The following is a 26,008-nucleotide window of genomic DNA, read 5'->3' as shown; positions in this document are numbered from 1 at the left end:
TCAAACTTCACAAACAATGGCCCATGCTCAATTACAAAACCTATGCAAAATGGTTTAATCCGAGAACCACGAGGGGGTGATGTATAGCTTTGTCAGTTTGTCTCGAGCTTGAAGGAAAAAAGAACGAGATTTAACTTCATATAGTTAACTGAAAAATCTCACAAAAAACTGTGAACGATGGTCCATTCAATAGTACCTTTTCCACACAGTCGCTATCCTCTCCGGTATTCAAACCTTTATAGGTTATCATTTGTTGCAGTACGCTCCTAAAAAACAAAAATGTAACAGTGCCACACGCCTTCATATTAAGAAGGCACGTGCTTTTTTCCTTAATCCACTCCTTTCTCATCCAACTGGAATGGTGCTCTAAACCCTAAAAAAGTACATAAACATTTGTGTTAGGGTTTTACACGCAGAACTGGAGAAAATGGACAGCTACTCGGTAGGTGGAGGGGCCAGCAATGGGGGGATGTTGTACCACGAGGTACAAGAGTCGAAGCTATGCGCAGTGCACTGCGTTAACACGGTTTTGCAGGGACCTTTCTTCTCAGAGTTCGATTTGGCGGCGGTCGCTTCCGATCTCGATCGAACCGAGCGGCAGATGATGCTCGGTTCTGTCACCGGAGATTTTTTCCCAGACCTATCGCACAACGTTTCTCTCGATGGAGACTTCAGTATCCAGGTTTTCTTCCTTTTAACTTTTTTTTTTTTGAAGAATCGAATTATTTGACGGGGAGAATGACTTGTTTGTTTTGGGTATTGAGAAGTGAGAAGTCATATTTGCTGTTTTTCCTCGCCATCTGATGCCATGTTTGGTTTGATTATAGTTTTCATGGATTATGTAATGTTTTCTCCTTAGCGACTTGTCGAGACTGTCAGATTTTGTTATTGCTTTTGGTATAACTTTATTACTATGAAATACTCATTTGAAATCAACATTTTTGGTTGCCTTGTGGTTCATAGATGCTTATTTTGGAGTTATTTATTGTAGGCTGTCATTGTTAGTCAGATTCTTTGAAACTACTTGGCTTAACCATTGTACCAAATTTTTAAGCAATTAAATTATTTCGGTTGCAGGTAGTGGAAAAAGCTTTGGAGGTGTGGGGTTTGGAAGTCATTCCCCTGGACAATCCTGTGGCTGAGCCAGCCCAGATAGACCCAGAAATGGAAAATGCATTTATATGCCACTTGCAAGACCATTGGTTTTGCATCAGAAAAGTGAATGAAGAGTGGTACAATTTTGACAGTCTCTACCCAGCACCCGAGCATCTCTCAAAGTTTTACCTTTCAGCCTACCTAGACTCTTTGAAGGGCTTTGGCTGGAGTATTTTCCTTGTGAGGGGGAATTTTCCGAAGGAGTGTCCCGTCTCATCCTCTGAAGCTTCTAATGGTTATGGGCAGTGGCTGTTGCCCGAAGATGCGGAGAGGATCACCAAGTCATGCAACTCGACCACGAAAACCCATCAAAGTGCTGCTCAACAGCATTCTGATCACTACATCAAGCATGATGAAGCAGAAATGCTACAAGATGATGAAGATGAGGATTTGAAAGCTGCAATAGCTGCGAGTTTGGTGGATTCTCCAATAGCGATTGAAACAATACCTGCTCCCGCAGAAAGTGAAAATAAAAACAGCGGTGCAGAACAGGCATGAGAGGAAGTGTTTGTGGTGAAACAATTGCTTCTTGGTTGCTTTGTACATTTTTCTTCGTACAATAAACTACAAAGAAAAACTATTACCAGGATAATGATTATAACCGGGTGATTTTTACCATGCATATATTTTTTTCCCAAATAAGATGCAGCCAATATAATATTTATTTTATGTGACTGATTTTGGAGATGAAATGATACGCAGATTGTTAAAAAAAAAATTACATGATGTAATGTTCGACTTGAAGTCCTTTTCTTTTCCCCTTTTCTGCCACTTTTGGAAGGTCCTTTACTGTGCTTTTAGTGCATCCATCTCATTTTCTCCAAAATGAAAGCACATGTCATGGAGCACCCACTTTCTATCGTTTCAGTTTTAGGCGAAAAGAGACCTTGCTCTCTAGATTATAAATAAAAAGTCTCCTGTATTACATCCCATGTCCAAGCTGAATTCCCGTCCACTGGAGTATGTTCTGCCTCATTTTGGCTCTGAGAGAGACCAGAAGGTAGTAATAGAGGCGGTGATGGAAGAGGTGAGGTTTGTGCTGCCAGTTGTTCAGGAAACAGTTGTAATGTCATGGCAGACCTTGAAGGTGGTTGATCTCTAAATTGGGTATGCTGGCTTTCATCGTCACGATCATGAAGAAACAGCGTAGCTGAAAAAGGAGAAGATATGTGCCCTGGGGTTGCACGAAAAGTAGGATAATTTCCTTCTTGTTTCTTGTTGGAATGATGGGAAGCATGAATCTTGTTAATATGCGACTCAAATTCAGTTATTCCTAAAAGGACTTGAGACAGCAAGGGGTTGCACATATGAAGACTCCAGTCCTTTTGACTGTTTGAATGTTCAGAATACGTTCATCACAACTGCGTACCAGGAAGAAACAAACATCGTAATAACATGCACCAACTAGCCTTAGATTGCAAACAACGTTAGTGATGAAGACTATGAAGCAGGCACTTTCGAGCCATGCTCGAAAAATTACTGCTTATTTCAAATGTCTTTGCCCATACAAGTGAACAGTTTTCACTTTAGATATATTTGTCGAGCATGAAATTAGACAATCTCTCATAACGCCTGAGTCATTGAAACGGATTAGTACAGCGTTGTTGCACATTTCCCTCCGAGACCAAAAAGTTATGCAGATAAACTATATCATGCCAAGAGAGTTGGCAGACAATGAGACAGAACTGAAAACAGGGCTTACATGAACCAAAGAGAATCCCTCCTAGCACAGTCCAAACAGAGGGCATGCTCACAGGGGCTCTGCAATAACATAGGAGATCATAAACATGAGGCGTAATGATTTTATAAGAGATTATTATCCTTGTACTCACAAAACAAAACAAAACAAAGATGTCATGAAATTAAATAAAATAACTAGCGTTGAAATTAAACCCTTTAGAAAAGAGCCACCACTAGCGACTGTCATTGCCCTCCTAAATGATGCCAAAAGCTGGAAGTAAACAAGTATATGACATAAAGTGTCACATGAGAAATTGGCGAGAGTGGTGAAACAAGAGTAAAGCACAGATGTTTAGAAGCCCAATCGATACTGGAAATTCTTCCGAATACATGTGCATTCTATATTTGTCATGCAAAAGTCGCAGCCAGACGAAAAGTGCCAATGCATGAAGGCAAACAGGTGGGACACGGTATGATTTTGTTCCAGGTATCATTTATTTCCCACACCAGCTACTATTTGATTAAAGATGATTAATAACATGTATGCAACGACAATTGCTGCACTTTCTGAAGTACTAAAAAGCAAACATCAGAATATGTTTTGTAATTGTGCAAAACTTAATCTCTAACAAAAAGAGCCTGCCAAGGAATTCTGAAGCTTAGAATACTTGAGAACAGAGAACTCAAAAACACATGGGAGGGAAGGATATTAACTGTAATACATACCAGGCGCCAATAGATGGCAATGGGGAAGTAACAACTGAGGCAAAAACGAACCTGATCGCCAAGCTGGCGACGTGATCTGCGGTCAACTATCTTGGTTACGGCATTCACACTTGCTGAGCCAAAGCCCTTGGCAACAGGAAGATCAGCCAAGACTAGATGATCAGGGCAGGCGACTGTTACAGCGTCAGCAAGCACAGGCTTTGTACTAGCATCACTCCCCTGCCTGGCATGCTAAACCGAATCTTAAGCATCCTTTCCAGCGAAACATCATCTGATCTTAGAAATAAATGAAAACCATACACTACAATATCGAATCACAAGAAATAATATTGGAAAGTTGTGAAAACCAACAATGAAGATGACCGGGTGAATCGGGTGCAAGCTTAGTAGGCGATTACACCGAGTCGAGTTGATGAACTGGAGATGATTGCTCGGGTACCTGAACCTGCACTCTCAAGAGAGAAAGATTGTTAATGGGCATCGGAAGATTCTCCGGCGTGACCACTCAGACGCTTAAGTTAGTGAATTGTTTTAAAGAATCTTAACAGTAAATGTTGTAGGTAATCTCCAAGTGAATGAATGTTTTAAGTTTGGGCAAACCTGATATTTATAGCAAGAAAGTCAATGATGAATATGTTTTCAGTGTCCACTTATTAATTATGACAAGATGATTGCCTATGCCTTAGTTCTGACAACTTGTCGGACACGCCAAATTCATGTGATTGTGACAGTAACGATTATTATGATAAGGTATCTCATACTTTGTAAACTTGAGTGTGGTGTTATTGTTGAGGTAGCCCAGATAGAAAGCCATTGACCGGGGACTTGTCTGGAAACCCGGGTTCCTCAATAGCCCGGAGAGATGTTGTCGCGGGAATATATTTGCCCTGCTGATGGTAGCCCGAGGTATATGATGTCTCAGGCATATATATTGCTCGGTTATCTGTCGGATTGATCCAAAATTTCTCATAACCTGATCCATGACACGAACTCATCTGATACCCATGACCCAGGTCTGCACGGGGTCTCACCAAGCAATGGAATAACTATCGGCATTTTGCCATATGTCAATCTAATCGGCGAGCTTTATGATGAGTTCCCACGGGCACGCATGAAGTAAAAACTGCATGAACCCATTTACAGTTTCTTGACCTTTTTTTTCCCTTTTTGGGAGAACTCTAAGTTGCGTGAATTCATTTTTCTCTGCGGCCAACTATCTCGGTATGATTCATTTTTAAATGGTAATATACTTGTGTATACCTTAAACAAGTTGATTTTCAAATTACCATACTACTCTTATTCAACAAAATTAAATACATTTATATTTAATATATTTGTTAAATTATCATTGCAAAAAAAAGCACACGTTTTCTATACAAATTAATTTAATACAAGTGCGCCATTGTTTTAAAGAAAATCTATATTAACTAAATCATTATTACAAATTAAGACAATAATTACATAAATTTCAATATAATTGTTCATAATTTTATATAAAAATATAACTTAAAACTTCTAATAGAAGCGTGAGCGGTGAGTTAATTCACAAAAATTCAAATGAGTAAAGCTAATTCACAAAAATTCAAATGAGTAAAGCAAAGGTTGCTTCATCTAATTTTCTTGAACAATTTTTAATATTGTTGGGTCCCAAAACAAGAGTTTAGTTCCTTCTCCTGATAAGCCAAGCGAGCCAGCCATGTTCAGAAAATGGGTACAGCGTGTAGACCCCATGTCCGTTGAAGATGAACAATCCTCGTATTTTCTTCCTCGTTAAGGCAAATTCGCATATAAAAAACAGCGTTATTAATTTAAAATCCACATTCTTTTCTTGATTATTTAAAGTCAAATCGCAAAATCAAGGAATGGAGCAGCCATTGTTATCCGCGGGTAAAGTTTCCATTCCCTGTTTCGTCTTTGAAGTAAAGCTCAATTTTCGCAATCTTTATTTATTGTTGATGCAGGAAAAAATGGGAGTGCGGGACGGGTTTCGTATGAGCACGTGGGAAGAGCTGGCGCCGTTATTCCTACGGCTTCGATGCCCGGAACTGAACTAAGCGTTGATGAAATTCGATCCGCCACCGCTTTTTCTGATGTGTATCCGCCGTCTCTTCATGATTCCTTGGTGGGATCCCCCGCGCCTCCCCAGCTCTACCCTAACGGTAAATATTCGTCACACAATTTAGGGACGGTTCATCATTTAGCTGAGTATTATTACTGTAGATTTGGGAAATTGGGTTTCAACAAAAAATTTCGATTAAAAATTTGTATCCTTGAAAATTCAAGTGTTGAAAACTGCTGCTGGAGTTTGATCATGGACTTGCGTTTCCATATCTTCTAAGTTAAGAGTAGACCATTTCATGTACTGTTAATCCAGCACAACTGTACCATGAATTTCACATTCCTGAAATTACAGTTATTTAAACATCAATCTCTCCTAGAAACAAGCTTCCACAATTTGTTTGCATTGCTATAAATTATTGTTCCACACAATAAATTGGTGGATTTTCCGTCTTGGATGAGGCATGAAGCATCGTTAAGCTGAGCAATCTAAAATTTCATGTTGATTTTCTTTTGTACTATATATATGATTATCATCTCTTTTTGACATATCATATGGGTCTGCCAAATTGACAGTAGAACAAATCATTGGTTACCCTCAAGATGCATATTACGGGCATTTAAGAGATAATGCTGCCAATATACAAAGGTCAGTTTGAATGAGCAACCTGCGGAAGGAGTTCATTTTTATTTTTTGTGAGTCGTATAATTTAACTGTTCTACTGTTGGAATTTCATTTCCAAAGTCTGTGTTTCACATTTAAAGTATAAAGCAAAGCATGTTCTATACTTTTCCCTTCACCGCAAGTTAAAAGAGAAAGGAGGTAAGTGATTCACCGATTTCAATCCTCAGGTGCCGCCCTAAAAATTTGGTTCCTTGTTGAATGGAATTTGTGCTTACATCTGATTTATATGGAAGGTGATGAAGAGGAAAGATCTCGTAAAATACTGTACAAATCACGGGTGGTTATTTTTGTAGACAGGTTTTCTGTAATTAACTTTATTTAGCAGTCAAGGAAGAAAATTTGGTGGGACCTGAATGTTTCTCAATGAACGGAACTGTTAGTATTTTTACTCTTCAACATCGATAGATTAAATTTGATGATTGGCAATCAAAAAGCACTGGTATTTTGAGGCAAATTCATCTTTGCTACTCTTGACTTTTACTTGGGAGATTACATATGATTCAATTCATGCTCTGAATTGCTTTGCCAATGGCTGCCCTTTGCTTATAGGACTTTATTATTTTCTGAAGTATTTAAATTTTTCCACGGCTTGTTATTGTCATATATCTCCACTTTATGATTGAGGTTCACTGAAAACACAGGCCTGTGTTGGATGAGGTGGAAATTCGAGAGCTACTGATCGATCATGTTGGTCATCGTTGCTGCTGGGGAAGCCGTCCCGCTCGAACATGGAAGATTCACGCAATAGAAAATTGTAATGTTTATGTGGGAACTATTGAAAGTTTTATTGAGGAGAGGGATGTGAAAACTGAAAAAGAACCATACCTTGGTGGCGAAATTGATGGAAAAGATAAGGGACATGAGCTTGGAGTGTGGGAAGTGGATTTAAGGTCTGAGTTCCCGGTACTTTTTACACCTCATAAAGAAACACGGACCATCATTCCTCATTCGGAATCAATTGAAAAATGCTCAGGTACGGGAGAGGAACAAGAACCGGCCAATATAGTTTGCAAGATGTATTTGAATGTTTCTAGTTAATACCAACCCCAATTTTTGCTGCCTATCTGATTTTTGAATTTTTCGTTGATATTTTAAACTAAAAAATGTGCAAGTTTGTTCTTGATTTATGTGTTCATCTGTGTAGACTGCACTGGAAGAGGGGATATCGTGTGCCCCACTTGCAATGCAGATCAAGATCCCGGTTTCTACAAGGAGAATCAGATGTCGCAGTGTCCTACTTGTTATGGCAGAGGTTTGATAGCTCATAAAGATGGATCGGATACAACGTGAGACTTTTCTCAGGATCTTAATTTTTTCCTTTCTGGATTGGAACAAGTAATCTAAGATAACATTTGAGAATTTCCCACCCACCTGCAGATGTCTGAAATGTAATGGGAAGGGGATGATTCCATGTGTGACTTGTGGATCTCGTGGATTGATCAAATGTGAGACGTGCAGAGGTGGTGGTTCTGTTCTGAACCGCCAATTGGCTATCATTAAATGGTACATATGCCGACTATACCAATATGTTCTCCATCCTTTAACCTTGTCTTGATCAAATCGCCAAATGCAGTGTTTTCTTTTGTTTCTCTTCTCCTATCGTGTATCAAAACAGATTCTCCTATCAACTAACCATCATTCTCAATTATTTCATGCGTGATTATTCTTCAAAATGATCACACATCAAGTGTTGATGTAAAATATATTTGGGTTTGTAGGAAAACGTTTGAAGCGAAAAAAGTAAGTGCAGCAAGTGGAGCAGCATCAGTTCCAGATGACGTCTTCCACAGAGCAAAAGGTGTCCAGTTGTGCAACACCCAAGCTTATCAGTGCACCCCTGCCTTTTTTGCCGACTCGTATTTCCTCAACAAGTTTTCTTCCGAGGTTATCAGTGAAAGGGTTCCTGTACCTCCAACCGCAAGGGTGATTTGTGAAAGGCACATAATTTCGGTTGTGCCAGTAACTCGAGTGACCATGACTAATCGCGGTTCTTTTTTCAGTTTCTACATTATTGGAACTAGCAGGGAAGTGTACCTGAAGGACTCCTATCCTTCAAGATTCTGCTGGGGGATTTGCCCTTGCTTGGAATGGTTGAAGTTGTAGTTCTATGGGTGGTGAAATTGAGATATTTATTTGTGATACGTGATAACGAGATTTTGGTTGTCCTCATACTCACGTTATATTTGGAGGATATAGTTCTATAAATATAAATTGGTCATGGTGAACTTCAATCTGTATTATGTAAGGGCTTGTCTGGCACGATGGTTTGTACTGGTAGTGATACGGCTTCATCACAGATGATCAATAATGATGCACGTAGGTATGTTGATCACGTTTGGCTTTTGGTTCTACTGAAAGATTTTTATTATGAAAGGTGAAATCGAAATTAAACTAACTCTTCGGATTTCGATTCTAAGTTTCGGTTTCTGAACGGTTCCGGTTTGAATCGTTTTGTGATAATAAAAAAAGTTATTTAAAATTTGAAGGCAAAAGAAAAATAATGATAAAAAATGTGGAAGAAATTAATTATTCAGCGATTATATTATAAAATATTTTGATGACATGAAACTGTTACCGTTGTTCTTTTATATACATTGGATAAATTTTCGGATTAACGCGCTAATTTGCCAATCATGTGCTTGAGGTGTTGGCTAAAAAACATCAAATTAACTCTTCATCATTAATCAAACATTCAATGACTACATCCACTCAAGCACCCACTTAAAATTTTAGATTATTTTTCGATTGTTGCATCAGTTTCACGCGGTTCTGGTTTTTTATTTTTTAAAAACATGAACGAAACCCGTAAACCGAAAAGTCTTTAAGTCGATTATTCCAATTTTGGAAGTCGGTCTTGTAGAATTGGTTCCCATCTCGAGTCCACACCATCAAAATAATAAATATCCATCATACGGTTTATGGCCGTGGAATCAATTAAATGGATCCTCACGTGACACTTCATTTTTTTTAACATGGCAACAATAGTGAACTTAAATCTAATATATTTTCTAATCTAATATATTTATTTTCGTACCATTATTTTATTTTCAGAGGGCTGTGCGTTTTTGCCGTTGCGTCTAAATCTTCTCAGATATTTAGCCATATTTAAAATGTTATATTTAAGTTCACTAATTTTTCCATTTTTAAAAAATTAAGTGTCACATGAGTGCTTGGCATCCTCTAAACTGTTCAACGAAAATAAACCCCCACGACATTTCGAACCTCTCAAATAAAAGGAAAGCTGTTGAGATTCAGTGAAGACAAATAACTCGTTCAATTAAATCGTCAGGAAAGGAAAAACAGGTAATAACAAAAATTTTCAAACTTGAAACAGCAAGTAAAAGCTCTGTCATCTTGACGACTATGCCTTGGTGTGCTCTATCCCCAAGATAAAATCAGCCAGAGCTAGCTAGATCATTGCAAAAGTAGATAAAATATAACTTCAGCAAGAACTCGGCCTTAATTGGGGGAAAAAAGCACTTCTAAAAGCCAAATTATACACGAAGCAAAAACCAGCTGAAAATTGCACAAGAGCACACGGAAACTGAGAAATGTCAAATATACTCCACCACTATAATCCTGCATCACTTAGAGCTCTCTATATTTTAGGAGAACTTCAATAACGCAAGGAAGAATTTCGGAAAAAAAATGTGTTGCTTCGAACAATCCATTGTCACGGGAATCATTTATTCATCAACTAAATATCATTAAATTTACCTAGCATAACTTTTCACCACCCAATAAAGAAATAAATCTTACCATGGAACCGCTAGGTTGACATTTCTTATGCTTTGAACTTTTCATTTGTCAAAAACTTCACTAGGATCATATCATACACAATCCCAAATCAAACAATTATCCAAGACTACCATACCACCAGCGTTAGATTAGTGAGATCAGTTCACTGCACTAAATATGACGAAATCACCTCAAAGATAATACTTATATTTTGCCTCTCTCAATGTAAGGATCAGCGCAACAACACAATCAGATGAATGAGAACAAGATTCACTAAAACAGCATATCAGACTATTGTGCATCCAAAACAAGCACTTAACAATAAGTTTGAGTGATCACCTCATATATTGCTTGGATACATGAATACCCTCACCCTAGAACCCTGTTGTAGAAGCAAACAACAGCCAAATCATGATTCCATTCAAGATAAAATTTTCCATTACAACTCAAATAAACAGAAATAATACCATGGATTTTGGTGGAAGATTAGACTTGAATTTAGCACGAACCACCCCGCTGTTGCCGTGAGGACGTGCGACCTTGCCCCAAATGCAACGGTAGTGAGAACCATTCTTCTTGACCTTGGCTTTGTAAATGTACGCCATCCGCTTCCCGAGGTACCATGCCACCTCCTCTTGCGTGTTCACTCCTTCTATCTGTATCAACGACGTGTTTGGGTACTGGTTCGACTTCGACCTATCATCAATTTCGCCATTTTACACGCAATCAAATCGATTTTCAAGAAATCAAACAAACACAGTATGCTTTAAGATAACACAAAAATAAAAAATTCAGGTTTTCTTACCTTTTGTACCCAAGAATAGTACCGCGAACATAAAGCCTGTCAAAAAATCAACAAATGAATAGAAAATGCTAAATTGAAACAAAAACACACCGAATTGGGAGAATATGCAAAGAAATAGAATGGACGTGAAAGTAATTGATGGGGAAATTGCACCTCACGCGCTCGCCTTGCCGACCCTTCACCATTGCAGAGGAAATAATGCTCGTGTTGGCGCTGGCTGTAAGTAATAGAAGTGGCAGAAACCCTAGTAGCGGAGATAGGAGGGTGAATGTAAGAACCTCTGAAAATGGGTTGGGCTGGTCCAGTTACGTTATTATAAAGGCCCAACCTAGACCCCCGCTTATCTTTCCAATTGAATATCAAAATTGAAAATACATGGAACATGTCAAATAAATATTTCAAACCGATTAACTTGAAATGAATTCGTAGCTTTCACATTAGTAACGATTATTCATGAACAATAAAGAGGAAATATTCAATCAAAATAATAATAATAATAATAATAATAATATTATTATTATTATATTATTATAAGAAAGAGAAATGGGGTCTTTTACCAGATTATAACAATTTTTATTCTCCATTAACAATCTACGGTAGTTTTCAAAAACTTATTAAAATATTGTAATAAAAAATTAAAAAAAAGTAAAACTTTTACTCCCCGCCCTTCCAAATTGGGGGGAGTAATTGTTTCACCTCCCCTGTAGGGGAGGCGAGGGAGAGTAGAAATTAATTTTAAATTCTCTCCCGCATGTACGACAGGCGGGGGAGAGTTAATTATTTTTAAAATATTGTCCGTCTCTGCAGGAGGCGGGGCAGAAAAATTAATTATAAATTTTACTCGCCTTTTGCATAGGCGGGAGAATATATTTTTAAATTATAAAATTTCAAATGATTGTCCGCCTATTGTAGTGGCCCGTGAATTTAAATATTTTTTTACTTGTTCGTTTATTTTTTAGATATAATAATTTTGTTTTTTGTGTAATTATTGGTGGGTAATGGAAACCGACGAAACTAATATAATTTATTTTATCTAAAAAGATGATTTAACATTACTATACAAAAAGATGGATTTGACCTCACGTGCAGATATCATTATTATTGTCCTTCTATATGAATTGATATTGTTAAACACTTACTTATTGATGTATATTTGATTGATAATTTTGGCTGTATCTTATCATATCTTTCAATGTCGGCATGAATATCGTGAATTTGTGTTGAATAATTAATGTTTTTGTATTTATTTGAATCACGAGTTGTCTTTAATTTTTTTTAAATATAGGCAATAAAGATTTCATGTATTGTTTCTCTATATATGTTTAAAGTTATTTATAAATCATCGTTTTTTTTCTGGTTTATATCTCATAAAATTTATGAATTTCAATGTTACGAACTTTTTAATCTTTTTCGTACAAATCGTTCATTATTATTTTGTGGTAGATTGTACGATAAATATTGAATCACATAATCCACAACTTTCTACTTATTGTGGTCTATATCATAACTTTCCAATTTAAATATGTATAAAAAACACTACCAATTTAAAAATATTTAAATTCGCCCGCCACTGCAATAAGCGAGCAAGCATTTGAAATTTTATAATTTAAAAATATATCTCCCGTCTATGCAAAAGGCGGGTAAAATTTAAAAATATTTTTTCTGCCCCACTTCCTGCAGAAGCGGACAATATTTTAAAAATAATTAACTCTCCCCCGCCAAATTAATTTCTACCCTCCCCCGCCTCCCCTACATGCGGGGGAGGTGAAACAATTACTCCCCCTATTTGGAAGTACTTTTTAAAAAAAAAAATTTATAATATTTTAATAAGATTTTGAAAACTACCGTAAATTATTAATGGAGAATAAAAATTGTTATAATGTGATAAAAAGACCCAAGAGGAACGAGAAGGTTAATACATAGCGGCCACGGGCCACCTAACTTTATCATGAAAAGTAGGTTATGTTCACGATTTTGAACACGTATTCTCTATTAAAAAAAAAAAACTAATTGGCATAGATATATATTAAGATGGTATTGACAAAACTCGATCAAGGCATGAAAGCCGAATCAAATATTTTATTTCATGTTGCCTTAAAATTGTGTTTAGATAAATTAATTTTAAATCAATGAATTTTATAATTTTATTATTTACAATAAAAGAATATATCAAATATTAAATCTATAACTTACTTTCAAAAGACATCGTAATTAGATGAACTTGAAATCCATCACAATTAACGTATGGTATTATTTTTATAACCAATAAAAAAACATTTGAAATCCATGAATTCAAAAAAAAAAAATCAATCCAAACGATAGCTTAAGTAAATGTGTAACAGTAACTACTTCAGAACTCCCCATTCCACAATAATACAATTATAGTTTTACTTTTACAAGATGCGTAGCATCGATTTACAGCCACCAGTAAATCATTGATGAAGTATAAACCTTGACAATCAGCTAAAAGCGGTCCACGGCCTTCTCGGACACACATAGATATTCATCGACTTGCCATTTTAGAACACACAAGAATCATAAGTAGCCTAATGCTAAGACAGATTTGAGGTTTGGTTTCTAGACAGGCTACCACATTGACGGCACATAGACCTGTTCCTTAAGATTCTGGGTCGCACTTTCTGTGGGAAAACCTCGAACAGCACCGATTGTCCACTGTGATATGATGCCTGCTGAAATAGCAAATCGAAGCTGCCTATCCAATACATCTTGATTTTCATACATATCGGGTTGTGTCGTTAGCTTCCTCATGATTCCTGCCACAACAGCATCACCAGAACCCGTCCTGTCACAAGTAAACGGTGTAATAAGTACATCTTCTGTTCCCACCACCACACCATCAAAAGATGGGGTGTAATAATGTAAACGAAGTGTCCCATCTGTCACAAACAAAAATTTCAGTTTATCATGCCACAATGGCTTGATTTCTTCTGGAGTATAGTGGTAATAGTCTCTACGGTTCTTGGTTTGCTCATAATTCTCGGCATAGTACTGAGGCCTATAGTTTCTCCTTTTCTCATGATATTCTTCATCTAAAAGGAACTCCAATTCTTGCTTTGACACCTCAATAATATCCGCTCTTTCCCAGGCTCCCTTGATCATTTCCCTCGTCTCATCACGTGACTTCCATAATGGTAACGGCAAATTCAAGTCAAAAAATATAAGGCCACCAAATTTTTTTGACCATGCCATTGCTTTGAAAAGGGTAGAACGCATTGAAGGTGATAACAGAACCTCTGAGTTAAAATGAAAAATTCTAGCCTGAAAAATCAAGTGAACCATATTAATTTCGCTAAAAAAGGCAAGCTAGAACAAAATGATCCAAATCAATCCAAAACTAGTCATATTCCAAGTCCAACATTTTGAATGCCTATTCATGATTCATATGAAAAACAATAACACAAATTACTATTTGAAATGATGTAATTGCAACTTCAGAAAGCGAAAACTCTGGCCCCTTAAAACACAAGAGTGCTCATTCACGGTACAGAGCACCATAACAAATTTTCAACAATTTAGTCATTATTCACAATATTTACTTTATCCAACCCATAAACAAGCCATCACAGATAAAATAGCAATAAAAAGCATCCCATTTAACAACAAATTGGCAGCCTGTCCCTGTCTTTTCAAGAATAACCTACAGACCTGAAGTTAAACACTATATCAATACATTTGATCACCGAGACTGATGATAAACAAAAGCATATCAACTTTTTTAACACATCATATCCACAAAAAGTATGGTTCAATCAAGACATAAATCGTTTCCAATAAATAAATAAGGACATAAATCAAACTCCGACCTTACAAAAAGGTAAAACGTATATATTCATATTATCTACCTCCTTAAGCACAGAAAGATTCAGCTCTGAGCTAAGCATCAAATCCTCTGCACACTCCTTCACCTTCTCTACCTTCATTTTCCCATCATGGAATTTAATCTTCATATATGTACAAGCAGTTTTTGCATTAGCATCAAACTTCACTCCCCTGGTTTGCACCTTCTCCTTATTCATCATCAGCACTAATTCCTCACCAAGCTCGTCATTTCCAACCTTCCCAATAAAGGCAGCCCTCCCACCAAGCCTCACGTGTGAAACGGCCACGTTAGAAGGAGGACCACCTGGGGTCCGAGCAAACTCTGGTGGATCCCACTGCAGCATTTTCCATTGGGAGTAAATGTCCGGATGCATTTGCTGAGGCGCCACTCTCACAGTTGGCACAAACTCCCACTTTGCTGCCCCAAAGCAGCATATTAATGGCGGGTCTTCGTATGGAAAATCAATACCATCATCGTAATCATACAGCTCATCGTCATTTACGTCGCCTTCAGTTATCACTTCAGCTTCCTTTTCAACATCAGATTTTGATAATTCAGCAGTTTTCCGAGGCCGTTTTGATCTTTTCGTTGATGAAGGTGGCGTAACATCAGTAGAGTTGGATTTCTTGCGGCCTCTACGAGTGGGTTTCGGCTGATCCCCGGCGGAGGAAGTATCCTTTGCAGAAGATGCAGGTGGTAAAAATTTGCGGCAATTGCCAGGATTGAGAGTGAAAATGGGGTATATGGTGGAAAATTCGACATGAGTCGGCAATCTTGGAGCTAAAGAATGAGAATGATGAAGAAATGGTGGTGGAAGCAATTGAAGTGTTGCCATTTGGGGTTTAATTTCAGTTAGGGTTTATCCATTCCCCAGCCTTTTCGATTTCCAACCGGAATGGGTGTAAGTGGATATTAGTTTTGTCGACGAGCCGTAATAAAGACCCAGAGTTATTGGGCTGAACAGGTAATTGGGCTTTTCAGTCTTATTAAACAAAGAGGCCCAATTTGGAACAATTAATCTAGGGTTTTTTTTCATCATCCGTTCTTAAACCTCCACACATTCAAAATTCAAGTCGACACCAGTCAACATTGCTTCGCTCCGACTTCCATCTCTGTTTCGAATGCAAATTTTTTCTTTGATAAATATTTCTTTTTCGTATTCGGGTTGGATCGATGATGCTATGAAGTTCAAATCTGCGTTATCTATCTGATATTTTCCCATCGGAATTGAAGATAAAAGTACCGTCTGAGATCCTGTCATGTACATTTTTTTTTTAAAAAAAGTTGATTTTTAAACGCTGTTAATTTAATGTGTCTACTGGGTTTTCCTTTTTGGGAATAGAGGATGAGCATCAAGGATGAGCTTGAATTAAATTGTTATCCTTGCACTATGATTTTCTGTGAAGAAAATTCACGGGCAAATATATTCTGTCTGAGATGCTTTCCTCCGTTTCTTTGTTTTGAAATCTTCCTTCATAGGTTTGTTTATTTATTGCTAATCATTGGATCTGTGATGTTAACAAAATACACGCTGTCTGTCTGCTATTTCTTTCGAGGAATTGATGATAAATCACATGCTTTTCTGAGATCCTGAATGTTTTTCCTTTTTTATTTTTCTCATTTTTGTTTTATGCATTGTCCGATAAAATCTATTTTAGATTATAAGCCTTGATAATGCTGGTTGTTCTCTGCGATTTTGAATGAATATATTTAATGTTTACATTCGAACTGCTAAGAGTATAAGATTATTAATTATAGTGACTCCCGTCCCATTAACTATAAATGGCTTCAACCATCTGGTGCTTTGGAATTAGTCTGCACTTGGAATTTACGTCCTGACATTTAAATGATATTGTTCTTTGACATGTTTTTCCTTTCTTGTATATTTCATAGTAGTAATTTATTATGATGTCAATATTTGGCCAAGATTAATTTTGAGATTCGATTTTGTTGGATTTTTTTCTCAAAAATTCTTTGAACTTTGAAGACTGCAACTTTATCGAATAGCTCTTGGTTGTGTTGAGCTTGGTGATGTTTTTATTCATGGTTCATCATGTATGCTTAGCCCTTACCTAGATCCAAGGATCTGTACGAAAATCTGTGTTAGAGCATGCCAGCATGGTGTAACCCCTCCGAACCCCCATCCTCATTTGCTGCAGCTATTAGAATCTCTGGCTTCCTCATTTGCCGAAGCTATTAGAATCTCTGGCTTTTCTCATGGATTAAAGGGATGTGGTAGCGACAAAATGGAACTACTATACTCTTTATCTTCCAATGGTGCCGTCTGCATATGAATTGTGGTAGTTTGTGTGTACAGCTTGTACTTGAGATATCATTCTTTGTACTACTTGGTGTTTGTACTTGAATGATTGTACCTAGATTGACTACTCCTACCCCCAGGTTATCGGATACACTATGTCGGAGGCTCTGAGGGCTAAATGCTTGCATCTGTTTTGGCCTAGTGATGTGAAACAAGCACAAGAGATTGAGGAGAGACGCGGCTTCCTCTCCCAGTTCTTGGACTACTCTTCTGATCAGGATTCTCATGCGTATATTCTTATGGTTTGTATATTAGAAGATCCCGTGTACTTTTGTATTATTTTATTGAATATCATCATCTTCTGTACTAAATTTGGAAGTGAAATAAAATCTCTGTTATTATATTTTTCATTACTTGCATCTGCTCAAGCCAGTGTTGATGTTTTCTCCGGTTGATTAAATAACAAATCCAAGGTTCATCAAATCAATCTTTTAAAGTTCTCATGGTAATGGAATCACTCATGAAAGCATGTGACAAAAGCCAAAACATTTTTGTAACCTGGAATGTTAACTTCGACACTAATCTACTATCTGTCAAACTGGCATTTCGATCTTAAGTAAGTAGAGGCAAGTTGAGTAACATAAAAAAAATCTATCCACACCAACATTCAAATACTAAAGCAAGAAGAAACAATTGCAAGAGGACACCATCCATCCTAATTTTGATGCTTCCATCTAGCACGTCCAACGAAGTACAGTAAATTCAAATCGTGCATCATTTTCTTCCCATCTAAGCACGATATTGTGCATATTTTTAATTTTTTTGGTGAATTTTAATTTTTTATTTTTAAAATTTTGAAAGTGTGTAAACGTTAAATTGTTAATATCAATTGATTTCCTCTTGGTGAGAATGAGAAAGATTTATATCAACTCACTTACAAGGTAATGGCATATTCAATATGAATTTAACAACCATCTAGATATGTTAAAATATTTGCATCTTCCCCAAACTAAAATGTAAAATAATTATTAGATATAGAGAAACACATTCCTTACATTGCGTGTTATAAATAATTAGGTAAATTTTAACATTATCAAAATTATATTTCCCTTTTAATTCAAGACCTCTCTACTTTCTAAGAATAAGTCACGAACTTACAAATGTTTAAGATTAAAAAAAAAATTGTTAATGCATCCCAATGACCAACCACCCAAACTTCAATTGACCTTATCCTAATTTGTTTATTACATAGTTTATCAAAAGACTAGATTTATTAAACAAGAGAGAGTGGATTTATGATTGATAGAATTTGTTTATCTTTATGTCTACCATTCAAGTAATCCTGCCACAAAAAAATGGCAAACCTCAAAGAAAGAAAATAAACGATCATGAGGGCTAATTATAGCGTCTCAAATTCTTCTCAAAATAAACTCTGTCGAAAATAAAAACACATCAACTCTGAGAAATTAAATGACCTATATAATTCCAACAGCCAAACCTTGAGGCTGTGTTTTAGTGATCAGAACACAGGCAAACTACAATGGAATGATTGATCACTAAACTACAGAACCGCAGACATAAAGCAGAGAATTTACAAACAAAAAGAGCTCAAAACTATTCTGCCAGTCAAGCATCTACTACTTCTCACCATCTTGGATGGATTTGTCTACAACACGGCCGAGCTTTTTCTGCTCAAGTTTCTGGGGTTGAACAGCTAAGTCCTCCGGTGTCACAGGCCGCCTACTGCTTAAGATAGCAAACACAAATAACACAAAAAAGGCACCAACTGCTCCACATCCACCGCCGAAGATTAGTGCAGCGAGTATTTTCATAGCACAATCCCTTGTTGTTTTATGAGCTTTCGTCTCTTCTCCCTTTTCCATGAATGTCTCGGGATTCATCGGCTCTGAATGCATCCAATGGGGCATAGTTCTCGAAACAAAGCTCCATGAATATATATTACACTTTTGAGACGAATTCCTGCTCGATGAGCTTAATCCCAGAAGAATATCCTCATTTTTCCACATTCTTGACAAGTCGATATGATGAGAAAGCAGAGGATCAACCGGCTTATTGCCTCCCGATCTTCCCAATCTCACCTCTAATATTTTAGAACTTGCTTCATAATCAATCCAAGATTGTAACTTTTCTCCACTATTTAACTCCAATTTGATGGATGAAACATTGCTAACTTTCACAGACACAAGACTACCAACATCAATCCCAACGTGGTTATTGTTCAAATCACCACACTTCTCATCCTTAAACGTATCAAATTCAATTCCAAGAAACTTCATTTTTTTCTCCTCGAACATTCCCATTGAGCCACCATTAAAGACATTCAAAGGAAACCCAGTTGGAACCATGATAAAAGCCAATCCATCCCCATTTCCTCCAGACATGGAAAACTCAAAACAAACTGAAAAGGACACCATTTTTGCAGGGGTATATCCCTCAACAAGATTAATGGGTTTTCTATAAATCATTCTCCCTGCACTAAAAGCACCTGAACCGGAAATTTGAACCGACCTACTACCATTAACAGTCTCAGCGTCACCATACAGAGCAATCAGTCGAGAAAATTTGGCATCTGGACCAAAACTTTTTACATCAAATGATTTATTTTGCTCTGTCGGAAAGGCTTTCAAGCAAAAATCCAAGAAGAAGAAAGCCAACCAGAACCTTGACAAAGAAAATGAGATCATTTCCTATTAGATTCTTCAGATAGAGTCTTTATCACCCTTTTTCCCTCAGATTTTACCTGTTGTACTATGAAAAATCCATGAAAAAAGAAGTAAAATATCACTGAAATTGTTTATGAAATTTTCAGGCCGGATTTAAGAGCATAGAAAAAAGTACGGGGAAATGGGCAGTCGAAGAAGGCGTGGTGCGGGTGGTGCCAGGAATGGCGAAAAATTCGTTAAAATTAATACGTGCATATTGTTTCTGCTGTACTTCGATTTTCTTTCTTGTGTATGGTTGCTGACCGAGGGAATATAAAATGGGTTTTGGATATGTCCTTTGTTTTCTGAATTTTAACTATTTATGTATTTATTTTTTTTAAATATAAATAAAAGTATAAAACCACTGTCAATATCTTCCTAATATTTCATATTATCGACTTTTTTTTTTTGTGGCCAAGTAGAATTTATGATAAAACAAGAAGAAACAGTGAGCTTTATAGATTAAAAAAATTCAAAAGTTGAAATGGGCAGGAAAAGCACAAGATTCCTTGTTGGAAGATTGCCCATGTCTTTGAACAGCTAGTGTTTGGTGTTTACCCAACAATAGACATAAGCGGGAAACTTTGCGAAGAGAAAGCAGCTGGACATGTGGACCTTTTGCTCCCAACGAAGACAAATGGCGTAAAATTTTCATTTTCTTTCTACGTATTCTACATTATTCAATTCGAAAATACTTATTAAGGTTAGTCTATACTGTATCAGGAGTCACATTCTTCTTATTTTTAATACAACATGTTTGTTTGATAATTTTAGTTCAAAATAAAAATATTTGGGATACATAATGTACGATCAATTGAACATTTTGTATTATATTAGTTTTATTTAAATATTAGAGCGTTAGTTTAGCATGTAAGCTTAATTAGTTAATTAGTTAGTCGGTTATTTCTCGTAAATTGCTGAGTGTATAAATACTCGTTGTACAAACTTGAGCGGTTAACTCATATAGCAATACATAAAAATTCTCCACTTGCTCTGTTTCTCTCGCATCTAAAATGGTATCAGAGCGCTTGCTGCTCGTGTCGATTCTCCGTTGAAGAATTCCGGAGTGCGCATCGTCTCACCGATCGAGGATCATAGGCTGATCAATTTCATCGATCAATTTTCTTTGTGAGTTGCATTTTTTTTCTACGCACTTCTGCATTTCGGAGATGTCGACAATGAATGATTCAAATGATTGTGCGAGTCCGTACTACCTGCATCACTCAGATAGTCCAGGTCTCGTTCTTGTCTCTCAATCGCTGACTGGAGATAATTTTGCTTCCTGGTATCGAGCTATGGTCATAGCTCTCTCTGTGAAGAACAAGTTGGGGTTTGTGGATGGATCGATTGAAAAGCCAAACGATTCAGATCTGAGTTTATTGGCTTCCTGGAAAAGAAACAACAACATTGTGATATCTTGGATACTTAATTCCGTTTCAAAGGAGATAGCTGCTAGTATCATTTTTGCGGACACAGCTTGTGGAATTTGGCAAGATCTTAAAGATCGATTCCAGCAGAGTAATGGTCCGAGGATTTTTCAACTGAGGCGTGAATTGATCAACCATCGTCAAATGGAAAATTCGGTCAGTGTATATTTTACGAAACTCAAAACTATCTGGGAAGAACTAAACAATTTCAGACCTCAGTGCATTTGTGGAAGCTGTTGTGAAGGAGTTAAGAAACTTGAGTCGCATCATCAAATGGATTATGTCCTCTCATTTTTGATGGGGCTCAATGACTCTTATTCTCAAGTTAGAAGTCAGATTCTTCTGATTGATCCTCTGCCTCCTATCAACAAAGTTTTTTCTATGATTGTTCAAGAAGAAAGGCAACGACAGATTGGATCACAGAATGTTCCTGCTTATGCAACTGATGGATTGGCATTTGCAGTCAAGAATCAATCGAATCAAACTAACAGGTATTCCCAGGACACCTCTAATAGATTCTATGGCCCCAACTCTCGATTCAATTCCAAGAATTACCAGAAAGAGCGTCCTTTTTGCTCCAACTGTAATGTTCATGGGCATACTACAGACACTTGTTACAAAATACATGGCTATCCCCCTGGCTTCAAGTTCAAGCCACGATTGCCAAGTCGTCCTGTTCAGATTAATCAAGCTTCTGTTAACCAACAATCATCTGAGAATCCTATTCGAGCAGCCACGTCTGTCAATGTCGACACATCTGACAACATCAATCCTGACAATTTCTTTCAGAGTCTGGATAAAATTCAATACGATCAATTAATGAATATGTTTGCTAATCATATGTCCAACGTGAACAAATCTCCAGCAGCTTATGTTCCCACGCATGCTACAGGTACATGTTTTTCCATTTCTGTACCTCATTCATTTATCTCCTCATCGGGCTGGATCATGGACTCGGGAGCTTCGAGACATATATGTTCTAACGCTAAGGATTTTATCTCCATGCGACCCATCAAAAATTCGATAGTGGTGCTGCCAAATCGTGCACATATTAATGTCAGCCTCTGTGGGGAAGTTAGAATAAATGACAGTATTATTCTCCAAGATGTTCTGTTCGTACCAGAATTTGAATTCAACTTATTTTCTGTCAGTTCATTCATTGCACATACTGGAATGGTCATCAGCTTTTTCAATGATCAGTTTATGATTCAGGATCCAATTCTCAAGAGGATGATTGGCAAGGGTAAACGGATGGAGGGCCTATACATTCTTGAAGCACATTCATCCTGCAAAGTTTATGCATCGAATCAGGTATCTGTTCAAGTTTGGCATGATCGCCTCGGACACCCTTCCACGAAAATACTTGCTTCATTACAAGGTCAATTACATTTACAGAAACTTGACTTAGAAATATTAGATTCTTGTTTTGTTTGCCCATTAGCAAAACAGAAAAGATTACCTTTCATTTGCAACCATCATATGTCTCAATTTCCTTTTGATTTGATACATTGTGATGTATGGGGACCTTTTAGTACTGCTACTATGAATAATCAACGATATTTTCTTACTCTTGTGGATGATTGTACTCGTTTCACTTGGGTATTTTTACTTCAACATAAAGCTGATGCCCCACAGTATGTATCTCGTTTCTACACTTTGGTTGAGACCCAATTTGGTCACAAAATCAAGGCCATTCGAACCGATAATGCTAAAGAGCTGGCCTTGACAGATTTGGTTCATAAAAAGGGCATGGTACATCAATTCTCATGTGTACAAAGACCGGAACAAAATTCTGTAGTCGAGAGGAAACATCAACATTTGTTAAATGTTGCAAGGTCATTATTTTTTCAATCCAAAGTCCCAATCAAGTTTTGGGGAGAATGTGTTCTCACTGCCACCTTTTTGATCAATAGAACACCATCTCTTTGGCTTCAACATAAGAGTCCCTATGACCTATTGTATAAGAAACCTTTTGATTATTCCAATCTCAAGGTTTTTGGTTGCTTGGCTTTTGCTTCCACTCTTCCTGCATGTCGGCAGAAATTTCAGCCTCGGGCTCGAATGTGTGTATTCCTGGGTTATCCACCAAATATGAAGGGATACAAGTTGTATGATGTTCACAATTCAGAGATATTTGTTTCAAGGGATGTGGTGTTTCATGAACGATCTTTTCCCTTTCATAATCTGGATGAGTCGAATCATTGTGTTGATTTATTTCCAGATCTTGTACTCCCTAATTCAGTAGATGACTTGTTGCCTGCTGTGAATGAGAACTCCTTTCATTCCCAAAATAATTCTGACGGTGTTTCTCAAGTTACTATTTCCTCACAGTCAGTTCCGCAGGCTCGTGTGTCATCCAGGGTGTCTCGGCCCCCATCCTATCTCAGGGACTATCATTGTAATCTGCTTTTGGTGAATTCGCAGGACGTTTCTCCTGTCTTATATCCTTTAAGTGACTATCTTTCATATGATGCTTTGTCATCTCAACATAAAGCTTTTGCTTTACAAGTTTCATCGCAAGTTGAGCCCAAATTTTACCATGAAGCTGTACAGCATTCGCATTGGAGGGACGCTATGCATGAGGAGTTATCTGCTTTAGAGGATAATGGCACATGGTCCGTTGTCCCTTTACCACCAGATAAACACTCTATTGGTTGCCGCTGGATCTTCAAAAACAAATATGATTCCAATGGAATGATTGATCGCCACAAAGCTCGATTAGTCGCTAAGGGCTACACTCAACAAGAAGGTATTGATTTCTTTGAAACCTTTTCACCTGTTGCAAAGCTTGCTACTGTCAAAGTTTTATTAGCACTTGCTGCCATCCATGCTTGGCCTTTGGTTCAGTTAGACATTAATAATGCGTTTCTTAATGGCGACTTATTTGAGGAAGTATATATGGATTTGCCATTGGGGTATTTGCATAACCAACCTAAGTCTGACTCAAACCGATTAGTTTGCAAGCTTCATAAGTCTTTGTATGGCCTCAAACAAGCTTCTCGGCAATGGTATTCCAAGTTCTCTCAATCACTTCTCAGTTTTGGATTTGTTCAATCCAAGTCAGATTATACTCTTTTCACCCGTGGAGACAAGTCTTCCTTTGTTGCTCTTTTGGTGTATGTTGATGACATTATCATTGCTGGACCTTCTATATCTGTCATCAATGATATCAAATCCTTATTAAAGGGGCAGTTCAAACTAAAGGACTTGGGTGTCTTGAAATACTTTTTGGGTTTGGAAATTGCTCGATCACAGGCTGGTATCTCTTTGTGTCAACGCCAATATGCCTTGCAACTCTTGGAAGATACAGGTTTTCTTGCTATATCTTACCATTTCAAGACCCGACATTACATATGCGGTTCACAAGTTGAGTCAATTTGTTGCTCAACCACGAACCGCACACTTAGCTGCTGTTCATCATTTGCTTAAATATCTCAAGGCTTCCCCTGGACAGGGTATATTCTTCTCTGCTTCTTCCACCATTCAACTGAAGGCGTTCTCAGATGCTGATTGGGCTTCTTGCCCAGATACAAGACGTTCTGTTACTGGCTTCTGTGTGTTTCTTGGTGAATCTCTCATATCTTGGAAGGCCAAGAAGCAGACTACCACCTCTCGATCATCAGCTGAGGCAGAGTACCGGGCATTGGCAGCCACAACTAGTGAACTCACTTGGCTTGTCCAGTTGCTACATGATTTCCAGGTTGTTCTTTGCTCTCCAATTCCACTTTTCTGTGATAATCAAGCGGCTATTCACATCGCCAACAATCCAATCTTTCATGAACGCACGAAACACATCGAAATTGATTGCCACTTCGTTCGTGAGAAGATTATTGCTGGCTTCATCAAGCTTCTTCCCATTCGATCACATCTTCAGCTTGCAGACATGTTTACGAAGCCGCTTCCTTACTCGGTCTTATCGAATCTTATGTCCAAGATGGCGATTCAAGACATATATCATCCATCTTGAGGGGGCGTATTAGTTTTATTTAAATATTAGAGCGTTAGTTTAGCATGTAAGCTTAATTAGTTAATTAGTTAGTCGGTTATTTCTCGTAAATTGCTGAGTGTATAAATACTCGTTGTACAAACTTGAGCGGTTAACTCATATAGCAATACATAAAAATTCTCCACTTGCTCTGTTTCTCTCGCATCTAAAATATTAAAACAAAAAGAAACGTTATATCAGATGTAACATAGACTCGATCTACTTATTAAATTTGGCTTCAAAATAGTTGGAACTCAGCGATGTAATAAAACGGTGGATCCAATATTTAGTTTTACTTCATTTTGACTTTGCCATTCTTGTGTTTTAAGGGACAAAAGCTTTAATTGGTGTTGCTCATGTGCAGGACGTGATTGGGTGGTGGGACTGTACTCTTCGTTATTGGGTCAAAATCAAAATGGGATTTTTCGGTATATGTCTGTATTAGTGATATTAAAAAAAGTATTTGATATTTTGATGTATTCACTTCAAATACGGCTCCGGGTATAGGTTTTAATGCACTAATTTTTGTGTTGCTGAATAGTTGATTGGGAAGTGGACCAGCTGTGGCAATTCTCGTGATACCTCAGGAAAATCAGTGGAATTTTTTTTGGTCCCCCACGTATTATAATAACAATAATAATTGTTTCAACAGATAGGATTAAATAATTTTTTAGATAAAATTCTTCAGCACGATATCTCTCATCGAATTTTAGAATTATGATATTACCTTATGTTAATATAAATCAAATTAAATATAAAAAAATGAATAAACTCAAAAAAAGATTTTTTTTTAAAAAAATTATACAAATAAACTAAGCAAAAACTTGTGTGAGACGATATCAATGAGTCGTATTTTGTAAGACGGATCTTTTATTTGGGTCATCTATGAAAAAGTATTACTTTTTATCTTAAAAATATTATTTTT

At 37.1% G+C, this 26,008-nt stretch overlaps 5 protein-coding genes and 3 non-coding genes across 10 annotated transcripts; 5 read left to right on the top strand and 3 right to left on the bottom strand.

The window, feature by feature from the left end:
* The first annotated feature begins 251 nt into the window (after positions 1-251).
* On the top strand, positions 252-1,819 carry LOC140825599 (ataxin-3 homolog). Its single transcript, XM_073187474.1, has 2 exons — positions 252-682; positions 1,078-1,819. Exons 1-2 carry the CDS (start codon positions 428-430, stop codon positions 1,651-1,653), a joined length of 831 nt encoding a protein of 276 aa, XP_073043575.1. The 5' UTR covers positions 252-427; the 3' UTR covers positions 1,654-1,819.
* Positions 1,820-5,250: 3,431 nt separating this feature from the next.
* LOC140825598 (uncharacterized) lies at positions 5,251-8,636 on the top strand. Its single transcript, XM_073187473.1, has 7 exons — positions 5,251-5,448; positions 5,523-5,720; positions 6,196-6,268; positions 6,946-7,277; positions 7,449-7,590; positions 7,682-7,807; positions 8,023-8,636. The coding sequence occupies exons 1-7, from the start codon at positions 5,424-5,426 to the stop codon at positions 8,405-8,407; spliced, it is 1,281 nt and encodes a 426-aa protein (XP_073043574.1). The 5' UTR covers positions 5,251-5,423; the 3' UTR covers positions 8,408-8,636.
* Positions 8,637-9,534: 898 nt separating this feature from the next.
* LOC140828066 (large ribosomal subunit protein eL33y-like) lies at positions 9,535-11,143 on the bottom strand. 2 transcript variants are annotated; one of them, XM_073191044.1, is made up of 5 exons: positions 11,001-11,143; positions 10,848-10,883; positions 10,510-10,738; positions 10,382-10,424; positions 9,535-9,713 (listed from the first exon to the last, which is right to left on the bottom strand). In XM_073191044.1, the coding sequence occupies exons 1-4, from the start codon at positions 11,030-11,032 to the stop codon at positions 10,383-10,385; spliced, it is 339 nt and encodes a 112-aa protein (XP_073047145.1). In that variant the 5' UTR covers positions 11,033-11,143; the 3' UTR covers positions 9,535-9,713; position 10,382. The 2 variants fall into 2 exon arrangements, with proteins under 2 accessions (XP_073047145.1, XP_073047144.1); XM_073191043.1 differs by having other exon boundaries at positions 9,535-9,709.
* A 2,053-nt stretch (positions 11,144-13,196) lies between these two features.
* Positions 13,197-15,606, bottom strand: LOC140825597 (fructokinase-like 1, chloroplastic). The gene is made up of 2 exons (XM_073187472.1): positions 14,711-15,606; positions 13,197-14,126 (listed from the first exon to the last, which is right to left on the bottom strand). Exons 1-2 carry the CDS (start codon positions 15,521-15,523, stop codon positions 13,434-13,436), a joined length of 1,506 nt encoding a protein of 501 aa, XP_073043573.1. The 5' UTR covers positions 15,524-15,606; the 3' UTR covers positions 13,197-13,433.
* A 246-nt stretch (positions 15,607-15,852) lies between these two features.
* Positions 15,853-15,946, top strand: LOC140828778 (small nucleolar RNA snoR27). The gene has a single exon (XR_012117343.1). It is a non-coding gene; the product is annotated as a small nucleolar RNA snoR27 (small nucleolar RNA).
* An 88-nt stretch (positions 15,947-16,034) lies between these two features.
* LOC140828777 (small nucleolar RNA snoR26) lies at positions 16,035-16,131 on the top strand. Its single transcript, XR_012117342.1, has one exon. It is a non-coding gene; the product is annotated as a small nucleolar RNA snoR26 (small nucleolar RNA).
* Positions 16,132-16,189: 58 nt separating this feature from the next.
* Positions 16,190-16,282, top strand: LOC140828779 (small nucleolar RNA snoR27). The gene has a single exon (XR_012117344.1). It is a non-coding gene; the product is annotated as a small nucleolar RNA snoR27 (small nucleolar RNA).
* Positions 16,283-18,357: 2,075 nt separating this feature from the next.
* LOC140825596 (L-type lectin-domain containing receptor kinase VIII.2-like) lies at positions 18,358-19,983 on the bottom strand. 2 transcript variants are annotated; one of them, XM_073187469.1, is made up of 2 exons: positions 19,808-19,983; positions 18,358-19,717 (listed from the first exon to the last, which is right to left on the bottom strand). In XM_073187469.1, the coding sequence occupies exon 2, from the start codon at positions 19,651-19,653 to the stop codon at positions 18,586-18,588; it is 1,068 nt and encodes a 355-aa protein (XP_073043570.1). In that variant the 5' UTR covers positions 19,654-19,717; positions 19,808-19,983; the 3' UTR covers positions 18,358-18,585. The 2 variants fall into 2 exon arrangements, with proteins under 2 accessions (XP_073043570.1, XP_073043571.1); XM_073187470.1 differs by having other exon boundaries at positions 18,358-19,538; positions 19,631-19,982.
* Positions 19,984-26,008: the final 6,025 nt, after the last annotated feature.

The sequence above is a fragment of the Primulina eburnea genome, chromosome 3, assembly GCF_022965805.1.
Source record: "Primulina eburnea isolate SZY01 chromosome 3, ASM2296580v1, whole genome shotgun sequence".
NCBI classification, from domain to species: domain Eukaryota; kingdom Viridiplantae; phylum Streptophyta; class Magnoliopsida; order Lamiales; family Gesneriaceae; genus Primulina; species Primulina eburnea.
The sequence above is the reverse complement of the archived record's forward strand: the minus strand, read 5'-3'. Positions and strand labels throughout refer to the sequence as shown.

Excerpts from the sequence above, each read along its gene's own strand:
- LOC140828066 (XM_073191044.1), bottom strand. The coding sequence starts at position 11,032 with ATGGTGAAGGGTCGGCAAGGCGAGCGCGTGAG. Across the intron at positions 10,884-11,000 it reads CGGCAAGGCGAGCGCGTGAG|GCTTTATGTTCGCGGTACTA; the intron begins GTGCAATTTCCC and ends ATTTTTTGACAG. Across the intron at positions 10,425-10,509 it reads ATCTTCCACCAAAATCCATG|GGTTCTAGGGTGAGGGTATT; the intron begins GTATTATTTCTG and ends CTTCTACAACAG.
- LOC140825597 (XM_073187472.1), bottom strand. The coding sequence starts at position 15,523 with ATGGCAACACTTCAATTGCTTCCACCACCATTTCTTCATCATTCTCAT. Across the intron at positions 14,127-14,710 it reads ATCTTTCTGTGCTTAAGGAG|GCTAGAATTTTTCATTTTAA; the intron begins GTAGATAATATG and ends TTGATTTTTCAG.
- LOC140825598 (XM_073187473.1), top strand. The coding sequence starts at position 5,424 with ATGGAGCAGCCATTGTTATCCGCGG. Across the intron at positions 5,721-6,195 it reads TCCCCAGCTCTACCCTAACG|TAGAACAAATCATTGGTTAC; the intron begins GTAAATATTCGT and ends CCAAATTGACAG. Across the intron at positions 7,278-7,448 it reads ATCAATTGAAAAATGCTCAG|ACTGCACTGGAAGAGGGGAT; the intron begins GTACGGGAGAGG and ends TCATCTGTGTAG.
- LOC140825599 (XM_073187474.1), top strand. The coding sequence starts at position 428 with ATGGACAGCTACTCGGTAGGTGGAGGGGCCAGCAATGGGGGGATGTTG. Across the intron at positions 683-1,077 it reads ATGGAGACTTCAGTATCCAG|GTAGTGGAAAAAGCTTTGGA; the intron begins GTTTTCTTCCTT and ends TTTCGGTTGCAG.
- LOC140825596 (XM_073187469.1), bottom strand. The coding sequence starts at position 19,653 with ATGATCTCATTTTCTTTGTCAAGGTTCTGGTTGGCTTTCTTCTTCTTG.